Here is a 24,638-nt window from a genome sequence, read left to right on the forward strand (position 1 = left end):
AGATTTACTGAAAGTTTAAATAAAACAAATAAAATATAGGTGTATATTTTAAAAACTTTGAGTTGGCAAAGAACTTTCCAAGCCCGACACCAAATGGCAGAAACCATAAAGAAAAAAGTTTGATAGAGTTATCATAAATGCAACTAAAAGCAAATGGAAATGGCAAAACAATAATTGTTAATATATGTGAAAGGATGAATATATGAATTTACAAATGAATATGAAAAAGATAAAAACATCAACGGGAAAATTGACAACACGAACCAACAATTCAAACCAATAAATACAAATGGCCAATAAAGAGGAATGAGGCTCTCTTCAGTCCAGCCACACTGGCCTTCTTTCAGGTTCTGGAACATTCTATGCTACCTCCTGACACAGGATCTTTGCACAGGCTGTTCCCTCCACTGGGAACACCCTCTCCCTTGATCTGCACCTAGATCATCCTTCAACTCTCTGCTCAAAGCTAATTTCCCCAGGAAAGCCTTCTTTGAACACTCACTCAACCCAGACTAAGCCAGATTCCCCCTCTCCTCCTACATAAACACTTTCAACACCAAGTAGTTTCCTTCCTGGCACTTTTTACAGCTTGTAATTGTACATTTATTTTTGCAGTCATCAGATGTCTTCCCCACTGGACAAACTGCCTATTTTTTTTGTTGATGATTGCGTGTGCAGCAAAATGCTTACATAAATTACAGGATATGCATAAAATGGAATACTATACAGTGAGTTAAAATGATGTTATAAAAGATTAATTTTTAAAAGAGTAAAAAAGATATCACATATATTGGTAAGTAACAAAAGCAAATTACAAAATAATGTATATAGTACCATTTTCGGGAAAAAATGTGTACTCATAGAAAAGACACACATCACTTTTTTTTTTTTTTTTTTGGTGAGGAAGATTAGCCCTGAGCTAACATCTGTTGCCAATCCCCCTCTTTTTGCTGAGGAAGATTGGCCCTGGGCTAACATCCATGCCCATCTTCCTCTACTTTATATGTGGGACGCCTGCCACAGCATGGCTTGATGAGTGGTGCGTAGGTCCACGCCCAGGATCCGAACCTGTGAACCCCAGGCCGCCAAACCAGAGTGCTCGAACTTAACCACTAGGCCACTGGGCCAGCCCCATACATCACATTTTTAACAGAGGGTTAGTGTGACATTTATTTTCTTAATTTTGCTTATCTGAATTTTCTAAAAACATTTTAACAATGAATACATAAATACATACATATGTATGTATGTATGCATCTTTTTTAATAACCGAAAAGATTAAAACTTGCTATGGCTTTCCTCTCTAACCCGTGGAATCCCTGTGTGATTGTTCAAGAACCACCGTGGGTGTCCCTTTCCTAATTTCTCCCTGACCCTCCTTCTCTACCCCTCCAGCTTTATTTCCACTAACAGAAAGAAAGAGAACATAGCCCAGCTCCAAGGCACCCTGTAGAACTCTATTTAGCCTCCTCTAAGTCCCAGGTTCCCCATCTTCAGAAAATAAAAACTAAACATATGAGCACACTGCACTTTATGAAAACTACAGATTTCCACTAAATAGCCAGACTCCCAAGAACAGTTAAAATAGAACATGAGTTACAACTTTTTGGAAACCTGTCTATGCTTCGTCTTGAGAACTATGTCTACTCAATGAAAATATGTGGACAGACTGACCACCTAAGAAAATGGAGGAAGGGGCATTTGCAGGTTTTAATATTGAAGAGCAAAGATCATTCTTACAAGATTTCAAAGAGATGGGCGTATTTTATGTGTTCGGCATGCGTGGTATGTATGAGATAAGCAGGATCCAGGTGGGTAAAGGTGTCACTGCCAGAGGTCAGGGTAGGGGTGGAAATGGACCCAGCGTGTCAGGAGGGTCTCAGACCAAAGAAAAATAAATTTCACGTGAGTTCAAGTACCCCCTTGCCTGGCGTTCCTAACGCAGCGAGGCTGTACTGACACCACTTCCCTGGGGCTTCCTTTCTTGAGAATAAAATTGGCTTGCTTGTTTGTAAGTAAGGGAAGAGCCGGTCTAAACTTAAGACACTGAAGGAATTGCTCAAGAATGGTTCATCCCAGAGAAAAACTTCCGCTTGAAGGGCCACCAAGGACGACATCCGCGTTCCTTATCAGTATGGGCTCGGGAGGTTTCAGTCACCCGGAGTGAGACTCAAACCAGAAGTCAACGGCCACACCCCATGCACTGCAGACCCCATGGCCCTTGTGTAACCAGGATGGACCTTTCCCATCTGAGGCTGGTCATGCTCTCCTTCCGCTAAGCTCTAAAACAAAGCAGGCCTGTCTTGCAGTCCAGGAGGAGTCTGACAGGTACTCACAGAAGGCAGGCAGCTTGCTTCCTTGAGTCCGTCTGGACCATTTTCCTGAGTTTAGAACATTTCGCACTATTTCTTATGTTCAAGCCTAGGAGTTTGAGGGTTCGAAGAAAAACAGATTCTGCAGAAATAACCATGACTTCCTCTCTGTTGTCTCTCTCTTCTCATGTATAACTTCTCATCTACTCATCTTCTCTTTCTCCTTTTCTATAATTTCTCTCTCTTGCTTAAGGGGGAAAAAAGATAAACCAGTAATTCACTACTAAGCCCACATGTACACAACTTCTGTCAGCCACTATAAAAAAAAATAATTGGATGTTGTGGTACTCTCAGTGAGGCTAACTTATAGTGAAGGGGTTTCTATCATGAACGTGCTGTCCCCAAAGTCACTAACGCGCTCTTAACATGGGGGCTGTTTTCAGCTCTCCTCCGTCTCCTCCACTTCTGCAGTTTCACACTACTGACCCCCTCCTCACACCGTCTTGTCCCCAATTTTGGTGACACTGCACTATCCTGGCTCCCCATCAATCTCTCTGAACATTCCCTTGGTCTCCTGTGAGGAAACTAAGGCACAGAGGCTCAAGGACATGTCTAAGATCATGGGCTTATTAAGAGACAGAACTGGGATTCAGGCCGGTCTCCCGACTCTCCCTCTCCTCCAGCCCTCACCCGTGTCACCCCCTGGCCCTCAGTCTTCTCTCTGGACCACTGAACACTGATTGTAATTACTGCTTCCCACGAGATGACTCCTAAATCTGCATTTATAACCCCAGCCTCTCTCTTTCCATCCTCAATCTCAAATGCCTGCTGGGCAATTCCACCTGCACGTCAAAATTTAAATATCTTAAGACCAAACTCATCATCTTTCTAAAATAAGCTTTTCTCCCTGACATCTCCATTACAGTTAATGATCCCACTCTTCTCTCTGACACCCACACTAGAAACCTCTGGCTGCAATTTCTTCCTTGGTCTTCCCCTCTAGTGTCTTGAATCCATCCTTTGAAATGTCTACCCTGGCTTTCTCTCCCCTCCCATTCCTGCTGCCAGTACCTCCTCTGGGCCCTTGGAACTCTCATCTGGAACACCTCCTCCTGGTTACCTGCCTCCGGGTCCCCCTCCAGCTATTCCGCCCCACCACAGCCAGACTAATCACCCCAGCGCGGGGTTTCTCGACCTCGGCCCCATGGACACTTGGGTTGCTTGCGTCTTCGTTGCAGAGAGCTGGCTTGGCCATTATGAGATGTTCAGCAGCATTCCTGGCCTCTACCCTCTAGGTACCAGTTGCACACACCCTCCACCCACCCCTCCACAGTCACGACAACCAAAAATGTCTCCAGACCTTGCCAAATATCCCCTGTGCGGCAAAATCACCCCAGTTGAGAACCATGGCCCTAACGCATGGCTCACACGTGCTCACTGCTCCTTTCAGCAACTCTCAACCGCTCGCCAAGGGCCCCCCGATGACTTCTTAGGAGGGAAACAGTTTTCAAAAGATTAGGAAATTATTTTTCTATTTATGATTTCCTTTCTCACCTTTGGGCTGGGGTTCAAGGTACTGGGAAAGAGGGTCTAAAGAGGAAAAGCAGAGAGGGTGGCTGACAAATTCATCCTTGCTCTGACGTCTGAGGCTCCCATGGCTGAGTGCCCCCTAGCCTGGAGGCATGAGGCCAGGAGTGGTGAAGACGATGGCTCCAGAAGGCTTGGATGGGGACCCCAGCCCCACCGCTTCCTAATTCTAGGACCTTGGACTGTCCCTTAGTCTCTCTCTGCTGTGGTTTGCTTCTCTGAAAATGGGGATGCAAACAATACCTAAATTATAGGGTTAAATGAGTTAATATATATAAAGCACTTGAAAAGTACCAGGCATGAAGTAATCGATAAACGTTAGCCATCGTTATTATCATTCTTATTAATATTATTACTGCTTTTCCGGTCTTATTGCCTGTACGTCTCCAAAACATGCTCTCAGTTCAGGCCAAAGTGAGTCCCACTTGACAATGAACACACGTTGGGCTTGCCCACGACAATGCCTATGTTTGTGCTCCTCCTTCGAAAATCCTCTGCTCTCCATTTCCTCCTGGTGAAACTGTACACACCTTTCAAGGCCTAACTCAAATGTCATCTCTCTTACAAATTCTTCCCTCTTCAAACCAGCTAGAAGCCATCTCCCCTGCTCCTGGACCCCACAATGCTCTGATTATGCACTCCACACACATGCTCCTCTGTCACAATGATAGGTGATAGAATTATTTCCCGACTAAATACATCTCAACCCCCGGGGGCAGAAGTCCTATCTTAGGGGTCACTCTACAGAACCTGGGATATTGTCCTTCACATAGTAAGTACTTAGGAATTCTAACTTGAATGCATACATGAAATAATTTATCTAAGACACTATTTTATAATACTGTGATTTCTTGTCTGACACAAGCATTTTAAGAAATATGAATACTTGACCTGTGCTGTACTGAGCTGGATATTCTTGTAACATATACTTGTAACAGAAAAGTTTTCAAACTTTCAGTTCTTAGTTACAAGGTCTTAAGCAAGATGAATACCGTTTCTCCACTTTTTTTTGCCATGTTAAGTGTTGAATTCATATTTTCACATAAATCATTAATCGCTCCATCATAGTTTTGCTTCCACGGTGGCTTTGATGATTTCACCCCAGCAAGGCATGGTAAAACCTCCCAGTTTGTGCTCATGAGCGTGAAGTTCTCAGCACGAGGGAAGGGCTCCTCACTACGCCCGCTCTTGAGTTTCGTGTGAGCGCCTCTGGCTCAGGGAAAACAATTCACACTACACAGTGTTCATGAGACCATGGGCTCCCTGCCATCAGTGTACAGAAGGCCTGAGAGATAACATCACCCAGCGAGCCGCCGGAAACAGAAACAGAGCTGGCAACAATGTTCTGGACGTCATCAGAGAGGAACCTGTCACACTGACCTTGGGCCAGCTCATGTGCCTGGGCAGCTGACCGCCAGTGACCCTCGTCCAAGCCTCAGGGGGCCTGGACCCTGGGCCCTAGCCAAGGGAGACAGAGGAAAACGGACAGATGAGGAGACGGGGGGACAAAGAGAGTGACCTTCTCAGGGAGGTGAGGTCTGAAGGGCAACAGCATATTCAAATTCTACACAAAAGCGCAAAGCTTATCTCAGTGTCCTTTATAATTATAAATGTAATTGAGAGCCTCAGCAAGAAGCGCATATAAAATACATTACCCAATAGGAGGGGGGACCTATTCAAGAAGGGTTTAGATGAATTTATGGAGATCCATAGGAGATAAGGAATAGTAGAAGCAATAATGATGAGCATTTATTGAGTTTATGTTCTGGGCCAGGACTTGTTGGAAGAGCTTTTCCATGTATTATCTCATTTAATCCAAACAACGCCCAAACGGTGGGTCCTGCTGTTATAATCTCCAGTTACCTGAAGGACGGTGAACGATGTTACAGAAAAGCCCCACCAGAGAGAAAATATCGGAGTCCCAGTCCCAGCTGCACCACTAACCAGCTGGGCCTTCGCTTCCACACCAAGAATTAAGACAATCTCTAAGGCCCTCCAGCTCTCATACTGCTAACCCAAAGCCCAGACTGGGTGGACCACAGATCTGAACAACAGGGACATTTATTATGTTTTCTAATATTCATTATGACATAAACAAAACAAAACAAATCACTTTTTTTTTCAAGTGCAACCGAACCATCCATTTATTACACTGGGAATAGTAGCATAATCACAGTTATAAAGTTTATAATGCTTCAATATGTCATGAAAACATGCTGAATTACAGAGATAACTGAGACAAAACCATCGCTTTTGCCTGTTTATTGGAATATTTCTCATTCTGCCCACATTTTCAGGGGAAAAAAATTAAGATGGCTATTTCCCACACATAATTTTCTATACCAGCCCAGGTTTTGGGGTCCTGTCCATTATTCATGTTTGACTTTCCCGCCCTGCCTGGCCCAGTGCCTTGTGCATAATAAAGACTCAGTAAATGTCTGCTGAGTCAATGACCACCCCACTTCTTCTCTATCTATGTATTCTTCTGATAGTTGTAGAGAAACCACTTAATTGCAGAGTTTTTCTAAATTGCACAGTGTTTGTCATTGCCAGGGCGGATGAAGGGTTAACTTAAAGGGGCAACTCTTGGATGGCTGCCGGTCCAGATGAATTTGTCAGCCAGCCCTGCCCACTTCTCCTCTTTAGACTCTCTTTTCCAGTCCACCTTGAACCTCAGCCCATGGGTGTTTCCGTCCAAAACTTCAAGAGAAAGGCAATCCTAAGCAGGAAGAATAATTGCCCAGTGTCTTGAAAACCGCCTCCTTCTCTGCATGATCTTTATCAGTAGCTTAGCCACAGACTCACTCGAAAGAGTTTGCTCTGAGCCTCTGATTTTTTAACCCTCTGCAGGTCATGAACCATCTGAGAATCTGTTGAAAGTTACAGACCCTCTTCAGAGAAAAGCACACACCAGTCTTCATGCACGTTCAGGGTATGGGGATGGTTCACAGACCTCCGGGAGCTGGTCCACGGTACGAGGGTAAGAACTCCTAGGATGTGGGAAGCAGAAAGGATGAGCAAGGAGACCGAGACCTCAGCTGACTGGGCGCCTGCTTCTCTGTGGGTCTAGGTCTGCACGAGGCCCCTTCTTTAACAAAAAGGGCTGCGGGTCTGCTAACACAGACTCCTTAGAATGGCACCACAACCAAACCCCAAGTCACTCAGCTGCTCCATTTGTTTCAACTTAAAATATCAGAACAAGAAAAAAAAGGCACAAAGGAAATGTTTTGAGTAGGAGAGAAGAAATGGCCCCACAAAAGATAGATTCAAAATGACTTAAAAATGCAATGGGAGATCGCCTTCTATTACTGTAGATATTCACCTGCCACCTCTCCGCAGGCTAACTCCACGTCATAATTCAATATTTACCTGACCTGAACCAGGGGTGGGCCCCTTGGGTGGCCTGGGAGCCACTTGCAATTGATTTTTTAGTGGCCAGCAGCTGTAATCGAATAATGGGAGCGTCTAGCAGTAGGTTGATTAGGTTAGAGGGAACATTATGGTCCTGTAATTTGGGAAACTCTGCAAATCTGAGCTTCCGGATCATCCGTGTCTGCATGTTAGTCTGTGTAAAGCAGATCTTAGGAAATGTTTGGTGAATGACTTAATGAAAGGCACGAATAGGTAAGTGAATGGCTTGAAAACCACCCACACACACGTACACACACGTACACACACACGTACACACACAGGCAGGTTCATGTGGCTACATCTTTGTTCATATTGCTCCTTCCTCCCCTTCTTTACCTAACTGCCACTCTTCCTTCAGAACGCAGCTCTGGTATCACCTCCTCCTGGAGGCCTTCCCTGATCTCCCCTGGCTGGATAAGAGCTCAGGATCCTCATGGTATCTTTTCATCAGAATTAATATTTATCTATCTTTGGTATCTGCTAAGGACTGAATTGTGTCCCCCAAAATTCAAATGCTGAAGCCCTAACCCCTAATGTGACAGTATTCGGACATGGGGCCTATATGAAGGTAATTAGGGTTAAATGAGGTCATAAGGGTGGGGTCCTAAGCCAATATGCCTGCTATCCTTATAAGAAGAAACATCAGAGTGTTCCCTCTCCTTCCTCTCTCTCCCTCCAGGCACACACACCAAGGGAAGGCAACATGAGCACACAGCTAGAGGGCGGCCGTCTGCAAGCCAGGAAGAGAGCCCTCACCAGAAACCAACCCTGCTGGCACCGTGATCTTGGACTTCCAGCCTCCAGACCTTGAGAAAATAGATTTCTGCTGTTTATGCCCCCCCCATGGTATTCTCTTTTGGCAGCCCAAGCAGATTGACAACAGTATCAACACACAGACTCAAGCTCCTTGAGGACTGGGGCTGTATCTTATTCCTGTTTCTAGTCTTAACACCTAAGGCAGTCCTTACACATAGTCAGTGCTTAATAAATTCCCGTTAAATAAACATGAGAGTGGATGAAGCTAAGAGGCTCAAAGACCTGCTCACCTTCTCACCCTCAGGAGGTCACAGCCACGTGTGAACCCCATCAGGTTAGAATAAGTGAAAAACTTAGTCCCTCCAGGTGCTTTCACTCACTGAGGGAGGTGCCAGGTTCAAGGCCAAGCCAGATGTCAACCCCCTGAGTGTCCTTCCTGCCCATTACTGCAGCTGTTGTTGCCATCTGACCCAGATGTCAGAAGCAAGAGGGAAGACAGAGTTCAGAAATAATAAAATGCTCCATTCCACAATATCTTTTTTTTTTTTTTTTTTGTGAGGAGATGGTCTCTGTGCTAACATTTGCCAGTCCTCCTCTTTTTTGCTGAGGAAGACTGGCCCTGGGCTAACATCCATGCCCATCTTCCTCCACTTTATATGGGATGCTGCCACAGCATGGCTTGCCAAGCAGTGCATCAGTGTGTGCCCGGGATCCAAACCAGCAAACCCCGGGGCCGCCGCAGCGGAACGCGCACACTTAACTGCTTGCGCCACCGGGCCGGCCCCCCACAATATCTTTTATCCATATGGTAGCAGGTCTTGGCTGCTGAACCTGGCTGCAGAGTCCACTACCCCACTGACCAAGCCACGGGTAGGGGACTGCGACTTGCTACGTCTGGCTGTGCTTTGAGGGATCAGCAAGGGAAAGCCTGGTGCCCACCCTCAAGGAACTCGTGACCCATCGCAGAGGTCTGACGTTAGGGTTTACTCTCTCGGTCCTTCGCACATTTGTTAGTCAGTAGACATGTGTTTACCGAGTATCTAGAACACGTGGAGCATGGTTGGTCAAAAAAGATGACTCGGCTGTGGATCCTAGCTTCCAGGAGCTTCTATAACTAAAAACACAACAAATAATGATGAAGATAATGAGGAGACTAACAGTCAACACTTATTCAGATCTCACTATATGCAGACAATATTCTGTGTGCTTTCCATACATCAACCTACTAAATCCTCACAACGCTTCTATGACATGGCTATCATTAGCCCCATTTTACAGATGAAAATGAGAAACTGAGGCAAAGACAGATTAAGTAGTTGCCCCACATATAAAGCAACTAAGCAGTAGAGCTGGGATTCAATTCCAGGGAGCCTGTCTCCAGACTCCTTGTGACTAGCTTAAAGTGCCCCACGGGTGACAGAGATCTTCTTTATTCTCCTCTTTAGAAGGATGGGGCTGGACCGCGTGCAGTGTTGTCATAGGTTGGTGAAAGGATGTGAAGAGGCACAGCGGGTAAAGCAGGTGCACACTCAGGTGGAAGCAGGTGGGGGCCCTGGGGCAGCTTGCTCAGCCAGGTCCCCTCAGTCCCCATTCCGCCCAGCAGACCCTGTAGGGGAGCCAAGAGCTCCACGTCAACCCCCTGGACCAGGCCATCTCCATGGTCCTCCCCAGTTCAACGGTCCATGATTCTAGTGCTCTGCGGGTTCTGAGAACAGAGAGATTTCTCAGAGCTGGGGGAGCTAGGGGCCACCCAAGAGGTCACAGAAGGTATGGAAGTGAGATGTAAGCTGTCTCTCAAGGGACAGGACGGCTCTGTGAAGCTAGAAAGGGGACAGAGGGGAGTCGAGGCCCGGGAACAGCTGAGTCGAGGCCAGCTGGAGGTCAGAGGGGGTGGCTCAGGGCAGAGGAAATGAATGGGTTCAGCAGGTCTAATCTGGATTTTGCTCCACCCTTGTTTTTCCAGGTCAATGGACCACTCTTAGAGCATCATCTTTCTTCTGGAACTCTTTTTTTTTTTTTTTTTGCTGAGGAAGATTGGCCCTGAGCTAACATCTGTGCCAGTCTTCCTCTATTTTGTGTGTGGGTCACCACCACAGCATGGCCACTGACAAGTGGTGTAGGTCTGCACCCAGGAACTGAACCCAGGCCACCAAAGCAGAGCAGACTGAACTCAACTACTAGGGCACAGGGCTGGCCCCCTTCTGAAACTCTTAATGAATATGTGCCATCTTGCTCTTCAACCTTCTCAGAGTAGCTTTATTTGTGTATCTTAATCCAGGAATATGGGAAAAACAGTGTTCAAATGTAAATGGAAGGCCCAAGGAGAAAAGGCTTGGTACAATCTTGTGCATTTCCACGGAACTTAGCTTACGCTACGTCACCGAGAACGTGACCCAGTTTAGCAAGAACATCAGCACAGCAGGGACTGGAGAAAATGCCAAGAATTAGAAGACCAAGACACGCCGGAGGTGAGATGCACACAAACCATGTCGCAAAGCGGGGGGAGAGACCAGTCACCGGCTCTGCTTCTGATTAAAGCCCCTGGTAACCACACTGCATGGAAGAAACTGAGAAAGAACCATTTTAACAGCAGCAGCAGCAACAGACGAACGGGAACCTGCCCTTGAGTGTGGCTCCGGCTCTCCACCCAAGGTGCAAAGGTGATTGCTACAGAGACAGGGCAGGTTGGCTCCCATTTTTAGATACTCTGTGTGTTTGGGAGCCCCCAAAGAACTGGGTCTTCCTTCATCTGAAGATGACAAAGGGCAGAAGCTCTGCACGCTCATTACCATGTAAATGAAAACCACAGAGGCAGATTTTCAGCAAAGCGACTCTCAAGGGGATAAATGCCCTGCTCCCTCATAAAACCGTGCAAGACCCTTTTCTACTAATTCAGAGCCCGTTGATCAGCTTGTACTTTAAGGAATCAACCCCTGGCATTCCGCAGTCCCCAAGGACAGTCAGGGGCCGAGAAGAGGCTGCAGTGGGGCGCCCTTGGCCAGCTGACAGGCTGCTTTCCTGAAGGGAGCTGAGGCTGGAATGCAGACAGGGGATTTCCAGGCATTCCCGCTAAAGACTAGGAATCCCAAGATCTGCAGCCCACAGACACCCAAAAGCAGCACCCACCTGCAAAGCTGTAAAGAGATGCTCAAGAATTAGAGAGAGCATGCCGCTGGAGGTGAGAGAATGCCTTCACCACCGATAAAGCATTAGTGATTCTCTGGATCCAAATGCAGCTCCCAATTCATCCCACAGTCCGACCCGAGCCTGAAGATGCTGGCCCACTGGGCCCAGACGCTTCCAGCAACAGAAACCCCAGGCAGGATAAGGGGGAGGCAGAGCGGGACACGAGGAGCCACCGCCTCCCTCGTGGACCTCAGAACCACCTATAATGAATCACCTGCCTGCCTCACACGTTTAATCTCTTTTTCCCGAGGCTTCTGCAGGCACACAAAAGGGGCCAGCTGGGCTTTGGCCAACAACCATCGAGAAGTTCCTCTCAACAGAACGAGACCTTCTCCATCTCCAGACGCGACTGTTCACTGAACACGCCAGCAGCAGGGACTGAGCATGGATTGGCACGTCCCCTCTTGCAGAAAAAGAGCTCCTCCAGGTGCCTGACATCATGTCCACACAAAATGAGCTTTCACGGGGTCACGCCCTGCATGCGGGGCGGTGTTCATACGCTGTGCAGAGCATCCCGCATCCTCCTTTCAGACTGAGGGAGGCAAAAGGCAAAAATGGCCCTAGGCATGGTGGAGAGAGGTCCCCTTCCAGATAGGCAGTCATAACTGTTTTGTATTTATAAAACGCCTTGTCTTGTGACCCTGCCTCCTCCTTACCCACACATCCCGCCCCCTGCAAAGCGTAGAGGAACAAGCCTTATTGCCCCTGATTTGCAGATGAAGAAACCAAAGCATGGAGAGGTTAAGGGACTTGCTTCAGAGGTGACAGAGCTGGTCACAGGGGGTGGGGGTAACAAAGGGATCACTCTCTGACAATCACACCTTTGAAGATTAACTGACAGCCCGAGAAGACTGAGTCTTTGAAGGACTGGAGCATAGGGCTGCCAAAGGAACTGTGTAGGAAGGACACGCATCTGGAATACTGAGCACATACAAACCCCAGCCCCCAGGGGTGTGGCGGAAGGGGCGGCAGCATGGAGGAAGCCCCCCAGCCAGCATCACACTGCACTCACGCACACAGTCCCCTCTGCTCAACATCCCCAGGAGGGGACACCCAAAGCTGCCCATGGTCACCTAGTGACCCTGTCGAACCCTACATCTCTGGTTAACTTTGTCCTCCCAATGAAGGCTGGAAAATATTCTGACTCTTCTGCAGTCCAGCCTCAAAGATCTCTACGCAGATTCTCCACCCTCCCAAACAGAGCCTTCCTCCCTCCTGGCCCTGCTCTCCACTCTGTCCAGTTGGTATGGGCATCCAGAATTCAAAGTACTTAAACTTCATCCTAATAATAACATAAGAAGAAACTTCCTGTCCCCAAATCAGAATGGGCGATCAGTAGAATTAAGTTCTGTTGTTGTTGTTGTTTTATTATTATTATTACCAATCTGATTATCAGCACAACCCCTCATCCTCCTTCCTGGCTTCTCCTCTTGACACTTGAGTGTGGGTGTTTCCTGGGCTTCATCCTCAAACCCTCTTCTTGGCTCATTCTACGCTCTCTTCCTGGGGAAGCCCAGCCCCTCCCACAGCTCCAGCAACCCTCTCCACGTAGGTGATACACAAATCTACAGCTCTAGTCCCTCTCCTGAGCACCTCGCTGAATTTTCAACTGCGTGATGGACATCTGGTGCCCGAATGGATGTCCTGCAGGCAGCGCAAGCCTCCTCATCTGAAATGAACTCATTAGCCTCCCTCCAAATGACCACTGCCAGGGCTCTGCTAACGGCTCTTCCTCCTCCTTCCCCACATCCAGCCAGCTGTCTGGCCTCAGATAATTCTCCTTCACGTCTTTTATGTGCATTTACTCCTCTCTAGTTAAAGCCCTCATCACGTCCCTCCTGGGCCAATACAAGAATCTCCTAACTGGCCCCCACTAGAATATAATTCCCTGAGGACAGGGCTCTGCTTTGTCCCCCACTGTTTCCTCCACCTAGTCACTGGTAAACGCAAATAAATACTTAATGATTAAAGGTCTCTCTCTCCTACATCTTCCACATTGCTAAAAATTTCTTTCTAGAACAAAGATCCAATCATGCGGTGTCCCTGAAGACTATTTTGTAGGCTCCCAGTTGACTACAGTGTAATCTTCAAATTCCTCAGCATTGTAGTTAGCTGGGCAGGTGGGTCCAGCCTCCCTGCCCAGCATCTTCTCCTGTCTCTTCTCAATCTATGTGCCCTTTACCAAGGCTGCCCTGAGCTATTCCTTGTTCTCGGTACATATTCTTTCTCATTCTGAGTCTCTGCTTATGCTATCTTTTCTCCTGAAAAAAAGCAGCTCTCAATACCTTCTCTGCCTGGAAACTTATTTTATTGTTCAAGACTGAGCTCAGGGGCTGGGCCGGCGGCATAGTGGTTAAGTTTGCACACTCCACTTCAGTGGCCCAGGGTTCGTGGGTTCAGATCCCAGGCGTGGACCTACACATCGCTCATCAAGCCACACTGTGGCAGAGTCCCCCATACAAAATAGAGGAGGATGGGCCCAGATGTTGGCTCAGGGCCACTCTTCCTCAAGCAAAAAGAGGAAGATTGGCTACAGATGTTAGCTCAGGGCCAATCTTCCTCAACAACAACAACAAAAAAGGCTGAGCTCAAACATCATCTTCTTTGGTAAGCCTTGCCCTGCTCCTCCCCCTTCCCCAGAGGCTCCAAGATAAATCCCCACTATAGGACCCACCATACCATAACATGACAGTGAGTCCTATGGGGCTACTGGGGCCAAGGATCAGGGGCTGCCTAGTGATTTCTATACCACACATCTATCTTGGCCTGTGCCAATGGGTATTACTATGTATCTGTTATGCTATATCCCTTTAGGACAAAGGAAGCTCTTGGTAGGGCTAACCCCAGCATAGTGAGTGGAGCAAGCATTCATTGCCAGTTTGTGGGTCATGATGTTGATACCTCAAATAGTTATTATACTTCCTCTTATTAATGCATCTGCTTCTCCCAACAACCATGGGAGGCAGATGGCCCATTTCACAGATAATGAAACTGAGACAGCGATTAGGTTACCGTCACTTAGCCAGCTGGCGACTGTAGCAAGAAAAACTGGCTCTGTGTACTTTCTAATGGACCCTATACCTCTCCAGCTCTTTGCCCCAAGAAATTAAAACCTATCCACCGAGTCATAATTACAAGCAAATAAGCACCTCCCATCTACAAAATAATGGTATAAACAGAGGGGTGAGAGGGAAAAATCTGGTCCCCCATTTACAATCCAAAGAGAAAAACCTAGGCAAGCCCTTTAAAGGCCACATAGCAATTCAGAACTAGATTATTCTACACGAGAAGAACTGCAGGTTTCTAAAAGATTATTTCCCCATTTTGTTTAAGTATGATTTAAACACAGAGGTGGCCCCAATCAGCCATCGAGTATATGCTGTCACACTATGACTTAAATTTGCAGATGTGTCCCCCAAAAGGAACTGTTAAAAGCACCCTTGGATTAAATTCTGACAATGAGACTCAGAGTTAGCTACTAGAAGCAGTCTAAGAGAACAGCTGAGAGCCTTTCATGGGATTAACCCTCTAAAACTATCAAATTTCTACAAAACAAGCAGATCCTGTTGTTTCTCGCCTGGAGAAAATCAGAATCTTCTGAGTATAAATGTTTAGGGAAGTCCCAAGGATTCTTTTGCAAACTGAGAATCTGATTTTGGAAACCAGCTAGATCAGTAACAATGTGGTACACACAGAGATTTTAAAGAATCCACTGTAAGCATGGATTTGATTTATTTCTTAAAAGAACCTTCCTCTTATTGGTTCACCCCCTTCAATCACATATATCTTTGATAGAGGCAATCAGATGGAAGAAATAAGGTCTTTCTGTATTTTGCGACACTGAGAAAGAGGAATATAGCACATGAGTGACCCTCCTTGCCTAGATCTACTCCCACGCTGGTAATTCCCGGAGATAAAGTCAGCAATTTCAAACAGAAACATAAGATAACCAGGGTGAACTTTCATTTCCAAAACACCTTACTCATTGTCTCTCTTGCAAAGCTCAATTTATTGGGATAATCATGAAATGATCATTGATCAGGTTTACCAGGCTCTGCAATTCCTCTCACTTCTAAGAATAAAAACCCATTCCTGGAGACTGAGCATGCACTCGACAGGTTCACGCCGGTGTCTGCCCCCAGCTCCCTGCCCTGCTGGGGCCTGCATGTGTCTTCATGCCAGAATAGAGTAATGGAGGCTCATCCACCACGGTGCTCCCAAGTTTATTGTCATTTCCAAACAATATCAATAATTATTTTGTTTTACTTCTCAGATGTTCCCAGTTTACCTTATTTAAGATTAATAAAGCAATTACAATACTCTCAATTAAGAAGCTATTTTTAAAAATGCACTTTTAATTCAAGTTGGTGAGCAACTCACTTAATTATTTCTATTTGTGTTTCTTCTTGAGTGGATAATTTCTTCTGTCTCAGAGTAGTACAGCAACCTTTTTCTTAACAAAGAAGAAATATTGGGCCAAATTCTTCCTTAATGCTTAGCAACTTAGGCTCATCCCATGCCTTCCTGGACAGCAGAGTATAACTCTCAGATCTCATAAACTATCAAATCTCTTTCTTACTTCAAAGTTAACCTTTTTGAGGGAACTTTTACTCACGCTCATGATCCTCAGATATAATTGTTCTTTTATCTTTTGATATATACTAACTAGATTATCATCTACATCATACAACCGAGAAGATAGGCTGAAAGGCTGGCCAAGAATGACAAAGAGGAAAGTCTTGATCAATAAGCCTGGCTGCTAATGTGGCTTTGTCTGACTATTTGTGGGACCTTAGGAGACCAACCTCCTTGAGAATTTCTTCAAATTAAAAAAAATGGAGGGAAAAAATCAAAATCTCTTCTTTACTGGGTTGTTAAGAAAACTAACGGTGGTGATGTATGTAAAAACACCTTGCAAGCTATAACACTCTAAGCACACTTTAGCTAAAGTTATTACCAATGCTTGACCAAAGGACATGGAAAAGGACCACTCCCTATCACACTGGGAACAATAAACAGAAGGGGATGGTGATGGTAGCGACAGTCACTAGCAGAGGGTCCCAGAGACCAGCCATTTGCTTATTCCTCTGTGCTCCTCAGAGCGGGTAGGAGTCAGAGCATGTCCCATTCTGACCACCATCCTCAGAGGCCACAGAAAGACAGGAATTGAGATAAAACATCCTGGAAGGTTCAGGGGCTTCTGGCCCCCTCCCTATCTCCATTTGGAGGTCAAGATTCAGGCACTCTGACCTTCACTGTGTCTTGGGTGGTGGGATTGTGTTGTTGTTGTTATTGATTTGCTTATATGTTTTCTGCTTTTTGGTCACAACACAAAAGAATTCCCTTGTATCACGGTGGGCAGGGCCAAAGATCTAAAATATTTGATAACATGGGTTAAAGAGAAATATTTAGGTTGAAAAATAAGAAAAAGAAAAAAAATGTATTTAGAGATTGGGATTTCCATGCCTACGGAGAAAGTTTATAATTAAAGGATAATCTGGGTCACCATGCCTCACTTTCTAGCCGGGTGACACTGAAAAAGTTGCTTAATCTTTCCATATCTTAGTTTCCTCTTTTATAAAATCAGGATAAATAATGATACCTGTCTCATACAGTTGTTGCAAAGATTAAATGAGTTAATATATGTAAATGTGGAGAACAGCACTGCCACGTAGTAAGTACTCTCTAAAGGTGTGCGGTTAGTAATATTATTAATGATTTGCAAACCTTTATCAATCATTCAGATGTTGGCCAATTTTAAACTTTGTCCCATCCTTTTCCAACCTTCCATGGTTAGCAACAAACAGCTTGTTCTTGTGGGAATGGACCAATTAATCAATAAAATGTTGTATCTGATGCGTGAGAATATACATCTGATGTATCTGTCCTAAGTGGTGTGGTTGGTTTTGGTGAAATGCGACTGTGTCTGTAAACAAATGAGAAAATCTATCTTTCTGCCCCTTTCCCTCAATTCAGAGGCAATGATCACAATGACCTATTTAGACATACTGTTGCTATGTGTGATTATTTCAATTATCAAACACCAAATGAGCCTGCAAAATAAGACAAAGATAAAGAGAAGCAGTCTGGGAAAATCACCTTTCTCATCAGTATCAATAAATAATACTAAATTTTAAATTGAATTAAAAATGTACATAAAAAATACAGTCATGCGCCGCCTAACAACATTTCAGTCAATGACAGACCGCATATACAATGGTGGTCCCATAAGATTAGTACCATAGAGCCTAGGTGTGTAGTAGGCTATACCACCTAGGTTTGTGTAAGTCCACTCTATGATGTTCGCACAATGACGAAATCGCCTAACGATGTGTTTCTCTGAACGTATCCCGTCATTAACAGACACGACTGTGATTTTATGCAAGCCTTTTGCATTTAAACTTTTGAGAAGAAACCAACCCTTACTTGTATATTTCCTCTGGAGCAAGGACTGCATCCCCTTATCTGCGTATCCCCAGGGCAGACAACAAACACTCGCAAAAGATGGATGGATAGATGGAAAAAAGAGAGCCAGCTTTCCCCATCAGAACCCACCAAATTCCTCTAAGCACAGAATCAAATGTTAGCAATATGGAAGGAAGTGAGCCAAAGAGAAGTTACACAACTTGCCCAAAGCCACATAGCTATCTAACGGCAGAGGCTGAACTTGATCTGTCAACCCTATAAAGAATGCAGGGCCCCTATGCTGCACCAGAGCTTCCCAGATGAGGGCAATTCTCCTCGGCCTTTGGGAAGCTTCTGAAATATGCCTCTGACACTAGGAACAGAATAATGCGGGTGCTTTTCTTCACGTACCTAATCAATATTTACTGGGGAGAGATCTTCACCCACACTCTTCATTACTCTCAGGAATTAAAGAACCACGGACTCTCTTCGACCTGCCACTTCAGGCCCCTGAGATGAGAGATTTGCTACTTAGTGGATGAAATCCTTCTCGTGTCTCTAAAAACTTTCAGATTTCACCTCATGGATAAATCGAAAGAGTTTCCATGCTGCTTATACTAAGGGGGCTTTTTGCTGAAGGATCATACTTTAGAGTTTGAGGAGTTGGGACTTTGGTTTACAGGTTAAGTGCAGCTGGAAATCACGGCTGTTAGACACAGCATTGCATGAAATGCTTACACTCTACCAAGTAAGAAATCTTTCTCAATACAACTCTAAGAGACTGGCTTCTCCAAAGCAGTGAGCCAGTCAGAAATTATCTGTTCCTGCCTCGCTGGCACACAGCCCAGTGCTACGGCCACATGGCCCAAACAAGACCTTAAGGAGCTTAATTCAACCGCAGTAGTGCCATAACTCTGAAGTGCAGAGGGCAGCCCGACAGAGAGTGCCCCAGCTCAGAAGCTTGGAAGCAGAGAGAGGAAACCGAGCACAGCTCAGATGATATTATGTTCCTGCTCTAAACCCTGCAGTCGGTCCCCATTGCCTGCTATGTGACATTCAGAATCCTCATTGGGGCTTCCGAGGACCCTTGTGATAGGCTTCCAACCTATTTGTTCTCTTTACTGCATCCCTCCAAGTACACTATGCTCTACATTAACCAGACTGTTCTCCCTGAACAGTCCAGTATTGTAACCACCTCCATACCTTTGCACAAGGTGTCTCGCCCCGTGGAGTCCTTCAACCATCCCCTCCCTCAGATGCCATCTTAAGTGCCACTTCTTCTCTAGAGCCTCTCCTGATTTTCCCTCCAACTTCCTAGACCACCTCCAAATGGAAGTAGCCTCAACTGCCAGGACACTCTTCATTTTTCTGACTCACCCCTGGTAACTATTTTCTAAATGATGTGGCAGTAATTTGAGAATCTTTTTTCTTGCCAACAACCAACATTGGCTAAGCATCTACTGTGTGTCAGATGCTGTGCGGGGTGCCTGGGACACAAATATGAATAAAGTCAAGGTTCTTGCCTTCAGTGAGCTTATGGTCTAGTGGTAAGACAACACTATGATAGAGGGTTGGACCCAGTGCAGTGGGAGCCCAGGAGAGGGGAAAGCTTAGTGACCAGGGAAATATGAAAGACATGACGGCATTTTAAGTTGAGTCTTGAAGAGAAATTTGTTCATTGGGCAAAAAAATACAGAGTACAAGAAGGTTCTTCTAAAAGAACATTATACACAACAGGGCTTGGGACAGGATGGGGATAGACACTCAATGTTTATTGAATGAATAAAGCAAAGGCCCAGAAGATTACTACATTGTCTTAGCCCCAAAGTCACTCCTACTTCCACATTTACTGAGTGACTACACGATCTCCATCCCTCACACCAACCCCTTAAGGTAGGCGGCATCATCCTCATTTTACAGCTAAGGAAACTAAGCCTTCCAAGGCCAAAGGCCCCAAAGTTGTCAAGCAGCAGAGCCCAGCCTGCGTTCCTGATAATATAGGGATGGGCTAATGAGTTCACCTTCAGGGACCAACTTACAGAGCAAACTCTTAGCTCTCTTCCCCTAAGCCTGGGTGGACCGCTCCGGGCAGCCCTCAAATAAACAGCAGGTGTCTGGTAACTCGTACTGGGATGGAGAAAAAGAGAAGCAGTCGAAGCCGTGTGCCACAGAGATTCTGGAACAGCGGGGTCCTGTCTCCCTAGAAACTTGACGTTAGTCCTCTCAGGGTATTTGGTCTCAGCGGCCTCAGAGGAGGGCCCTTTACCCTAATTTACAGAAGACAACCTGTAAAGAGCCCCCCAAGTCACCTCAGGCCAACTCAGGCTCATGAAAGCTCTCCTCGGGCTCCAAGAACTGAACCAAATCTCTGGCTTTCTAGGACAAAGCATTTCATTTTTGATAGAGTTCTTTTTCCCCCTTTTCTTCATCTGATCACTTCTCAATTTCTCTCTTTCTAGTGCAGGCTTTTTCTGTAATTCTTGTCTTGGGCACATGCTTTTATTCTCCTAGCTGAGACTCATATCTTGCCATTGTCGTGTTCCTTTTCCATTGAAAGCAATCAAAAATGAAAACCCACATTTCAGAACAGTGTCTATTAAATATACACCTTTTTTTGTGGATAAAAAAAAAAGAGAAGGTGCTCTCTGAGGGCTGATTTTCAGCTCTGTGTGTCACCTAAAGATTAGATGCCAAGTGAGACTTCGGCTCCCTCAGAGGCAATTTGCATTTGGTAATTGAGAGTGATGGCAGAAAGTCTGGGGTCAGAAGCAATGCCTTAGTCTAAAGCATTGCTAATCAAAGCATGGTCCTTGATCTGCATCATCTGGGAGCAACTGCATCACCTGGGAGCTTGTTGGAAATGCAGAATCTCAGGCCCCATCCCAGACCACCTGGACCAGAATCTGCCTTTCAGCAAGGTCCAAGGTAATTCACACGCACATTAAAGTTTTAGAAGCTCTGGTCTAGAATTAAGATGAATTTGCTCTTATGATCATCCTGGAGCCTCCACGTGGGTTTCTTTCCAAAGAAAGAAATCTCTGCACAGCGAACTCCATAGAACATCCCCACCACCACCCTTCTCCACCCAAATTGTTGATTCACGGGGAATTCTGAAATGATAAATATTCTTCCAGAAATCATACTCTCAGCCCGCAGGAGTTCAAGATGAAACAAAGCTGATGGCTAGCCTTCCTGCAGCATACGAGTGGCTGAAAAGGAAGAGCTCTGAAACTGAGACGTGACCGGCAACTCTCACTCCCACCTTCTTCTTCAAGGCTCTGGATCTTTCTGCTTGGCATCTTCTCCCCTCGGAAGAGAGGGATAAGAGACGTGCTGTACAACCGCACGGGTGACTAACGTGAGACTGAGGGGGCCATGCTGTGCACTGAGCTCTGAGATCCTTGAGCAGGATGCTCTGTAAACAGAAACAGCAGAACCAAGAGCACAGCCTTCAAATCCAGGCTGTGCTCAGACCTCATACTTCCATAACAACAGTCAAGACACGTGTAGATGTACCCTGATTAATCTGTCACCTATAGGGCCGGCCTGGTGGCTCAGCGGTTAAGTGCGCGTGCTCCGCTGCTGGCGGCCCGGGTTCTGACGCCGGGCACGCACCGACGCACCGCTTCTCCGGCCATGCTGAGGCCGCGTCCCACATACAGCAACTAGAAGGATGTGCAGCTATGACACACAACTATCTACTGGGGCTTTGGGGGGAAAATAAATAAATAAATAAAAAATCTTTAAAAAAAAAATCTGTCACCTATAATGGATAAAGGGACATGAGGATGGAAAATCACAAGGACCTGGATGAGGGAATGAAAGCTAGAACTGGAGGCAAGAGAAGAGAAGAGAGAAGGGAATGACCCAGCCCCACTCATGCTGTCCTGCCCACCTATTCTCAACCACCCGTGAAGTGGAGCTAATGTCTATAGCTGGACAGAGGCTATGACCTGAGCCCCGGCAGCCCACACAGGTGCTGGCCTGGCATCCCATGTGACCTTGTTCTCCATAAAGAGGAAACTAGCCTCAGAGACATTTCTATCAAAACAAGAGCACCAAAAAAGTCACCCCTTGTTAAAAACCGAAACCAAATTGGTCCCCAACCAAAGCAAACCGTTAGGGTTTTCTCACTAATTCAGACAGACATGCACATCACAGAAAGCTCCTTTATACCCTGGGCATCTTTCAGATGTCTAAGTGGAATGCCTGAGCTATCGATTACTCTGTGTTAAAGCCCAACTTGTTATTCCCCTCCCCCTACTTTCACTAATTTTTCACTCATTTTTTTCCATCTTCACCTTTGCATTCTCTGCAACAGCAATATTTTAAAACACTACAATGGTTTATTTATATCAACCAATACCTGTTTTTTCCACCAATTATAATGTATTTACATATTAACAGTATTTCAGCTCCGGAAACATGATTCTGTCCTTTTAATACACCCACATGGGCAAACTCTCACAGAAAATCTGGAATGGACAGCAATGATGGACAGCCATGAGCAGTGGAGGCAGAGAGACTCAGGCTCTGAAATTCAGACAGGAACTCCGCCTGTCTTCCTCCACCACAACTGAAAGCTAGCGCCCTCCCCCAGAACTGAATATGTTATAGATTAGCCACCCATGGAGAGGGAGGCTGTCAATTTTATTTCAGCTAACTTTTGCTTCACAGAAAAGCACTTGACTTTATTTCCCCTGTAAATCAGAGCCGGATAAACCAAGCAATCCTCCAGAAACACATCTGAAGAACCTCTGCATCCCCTCCCCACTGCCAACATGCACAGACAAGCCTGAACACACCACCTCCCACGGAAAGAGAAAGTTAACTTTCAAATAAACCTGTTCTTCAGCCAGTCTGGCCATGTTTTCTAGACCTTTCACATTTACAAATGTGGTTCTTGCAACTCTGGCCTAATTCCAGAGGCTGAAACCTGATCTCAGTCTGCTAAGGGCATAGACAAGGGTCAAAGGTCCACAAACACACTTTAACCCCAAATACACCACTTACTTTCTCTCTCTCTCTCTCTCTCTCTCTGGGCCAAAGTAAGAATAATGGGCCGGGCTTATTGTTTTTCCTTCAGGGAAGCGAGGCTGGGGAGCTGGTGGGAAGCCCCAGATACAACGTGGGTGTGTGAATCTGTGTGGGCTCCACAGAGGAATTTTCTGGCAACGCCAGGGGTTTTGAATAAGAGTGGTCTTAGGCTGGGACACAGGGGCTCCTCGGGTTCTCGGGTACCCCGGAAGTCTGGATGTATGAGGAAGTAACAGAGTTGTCCTGCCATCCAGGCTCCCCCTCCCTGCCGTCCCGGGGCCCCTCCCGGTGACAGCGGGGTCACTCACCACCCGTGAGCTGTGCAGGGCCGAAGCACAGCGCCAGCTGAAACCACAGGATCACGGCCAAGAGTCTCTGGGGGGACTGAGGCTGCTGTTGCTGCTGCTGCTGCTCTAGAAATCCATCTCCATTGCTCGGGTTCATTCCATGATACATCTTTCATCCACAGAGGGCATCCGGCTTGCAAGAGTCTGCAACCAGGAGCGAATACGACAATACCCCAGGCTGCCGGGGCTCCGGGGGCTACGCTCCCCCTCCTCCGCCCCGGGACCCGGAGCCTCGGCTTCCCCGGCTCCATCCTCGTTCCTCCCCAGCGCGGCCCCCGCCCCCTTTCCCACGGCGAGATCCCCCCGCTTCCCCCCAGCGCGGGGTACACTGAGTAACAGCCGCCGCGGGATGCTGCGTGTGCGGGAGGGATGGAGGAGGGGAGCGGGGGCAGGGGTTAGCGCGCAGTGGCTCTGCGCCGGTCCCGGGGATTCAGAGGCTGTGACAACGACAGGAAAGTCTAAAGCAGTCCAGCGTCTCGGGGCTGAAAAAACACTTTTCTCCGGGCCTATACATTCCACTCTCAGGAATCTCACGATGTGGCACCGGATCCCCCAGCTACTTCTCCGGTTTTCCCCAGGATCGGGATGGGTTCTATTGCCCCCAATGAGATTTCTCTGCGCTGTCATAAAATTCCTCCCTTGGGGAGCAGACCCGGGCGCCAAGTCCCCTCCTCCGCCTGCGCGTGCCTCCCCGGGATGGAAAGCCCCTTCCGGGGCTCTCGGTCTTACCTGTGGGTCTCATGCATGCAGCTTCCTTCCCTCCTCCGCCTCCCCCCCCGCCAGTCTAACCCGCATCTGTGCGCGACCTCTGCTGCCGCCGCTGCGCGAGCCAGCGAGACGGAAACCTCGGCGGCGGCGGCGGCGCCCGGCTCCAGCTCCCCCGCCCGCGCGCTCCCTCCCCAGGCTCCCGGAGCGGACGGGTGCGGGGTGGGGGGAGGACGGTAGCCCGGCCGCGCGCCCCCGAGGAGGCGCCCGCGCGCCCACTACCTGAGCTCGCGAGCGCGCGGCGGCGGCGGCGCGGAGAGGGGGAGGTGGCGGGGGCGGGGCGGAGGCGCGCGGCCCGGGCGCGCACACGGGCACGCGCCTCCGCCGACCGAGCCGGCGCCGCGGCGGGGGAAGGGGCCCGGCGAGGGCGGGGAGGGGAAGGGGCCCGCCGCCGCCGCGACCAATGGGAAGCCCGCGCGCCTGCACCTGTCGGGGCGCCAGGCGCCGGGCGGCCGCTCTGGCACACACATGGCGCATGGGGCCGGTCGCCCCTTCCCTGGCGCTGGACCGCCGTCCCCGCCTGGGTACCCGCCGCGGCCTCCACGCGTCCTCTGGTGCCCCCGGCGCGCGGCGCGGGGCGGGAGAGCGCTGTAGGCTGCCGCGGCGGGAGCTCCAAACCCGGGATCAAGAGTGCGCAGCCCGGCCGGTCCCACCCCGGACCCTCACCACCAACAGGGTTAACTTGGGCGGGGCGAGGGGCGGCCAATTGCTAAAATCTCTTATTTTTCTGCGTTCCACCCCCCCTCCACTCCTGCTAAGGCTCTGCTTGTCCCCTTGGAGCCTGAATGACGCTCTTCCCTCTCCATCACTTCCTTGGTTTTGCCCTTTTGCG

General features: G+C 47.5%; 1 protein-coding gene across 2 annotated transcripts in view; it reads right to left on the reverse strand.

The window, feature by feature from the left end:
• The window catches only part of SUSD4 (sushi domain containing 4), a 121,794-nt gene extending 97,499 nt beyond the window's left edge, over positions 1–24,295 (reverse strand). Inside the window, exons 1-2 of one of the 2 annotated variants that reach the window (XM_087424389.1) lie at positions 24,233–24,295; positions 23,003–23,185 (exon numbers count right to left, since the gene is read on the reverse strand). In XM_087424389.1, the coding sequence (XP_087280515.1) occupies positions 23,003–23,150 (148 nt within the window). In that variant the 5' untranslated portion in view covers positions 23,151–23,185; positions 24,233–24,295. Of the gene's footprint in view, positions 1–23,002; positions 23,186–23,770; positions 23,997–24,232 lie in introns of those variants that run through there. The other variant, XM_004439537.3, reaches the window with a different exon arrangement.
• Positions 24,296–24,638: the final 343 nt, after the last annotated feature.

This window comes from Ceratotherium simum, chromosome 36 (assembly GCF_057802395.1).
Source record: "Ceratotherium simum simum isolate JZ-2026a chromosome 36, ASM5780239v1, whole genome shotgun sequence".
In the NCBI taxonomy this organism is placed as follows: Eukaryota; Metazoa; Chordata; class Mammalia; order Perissodactyla; family Rhinocerotidae; genus Ceratotherium; species Ceratotherium simum.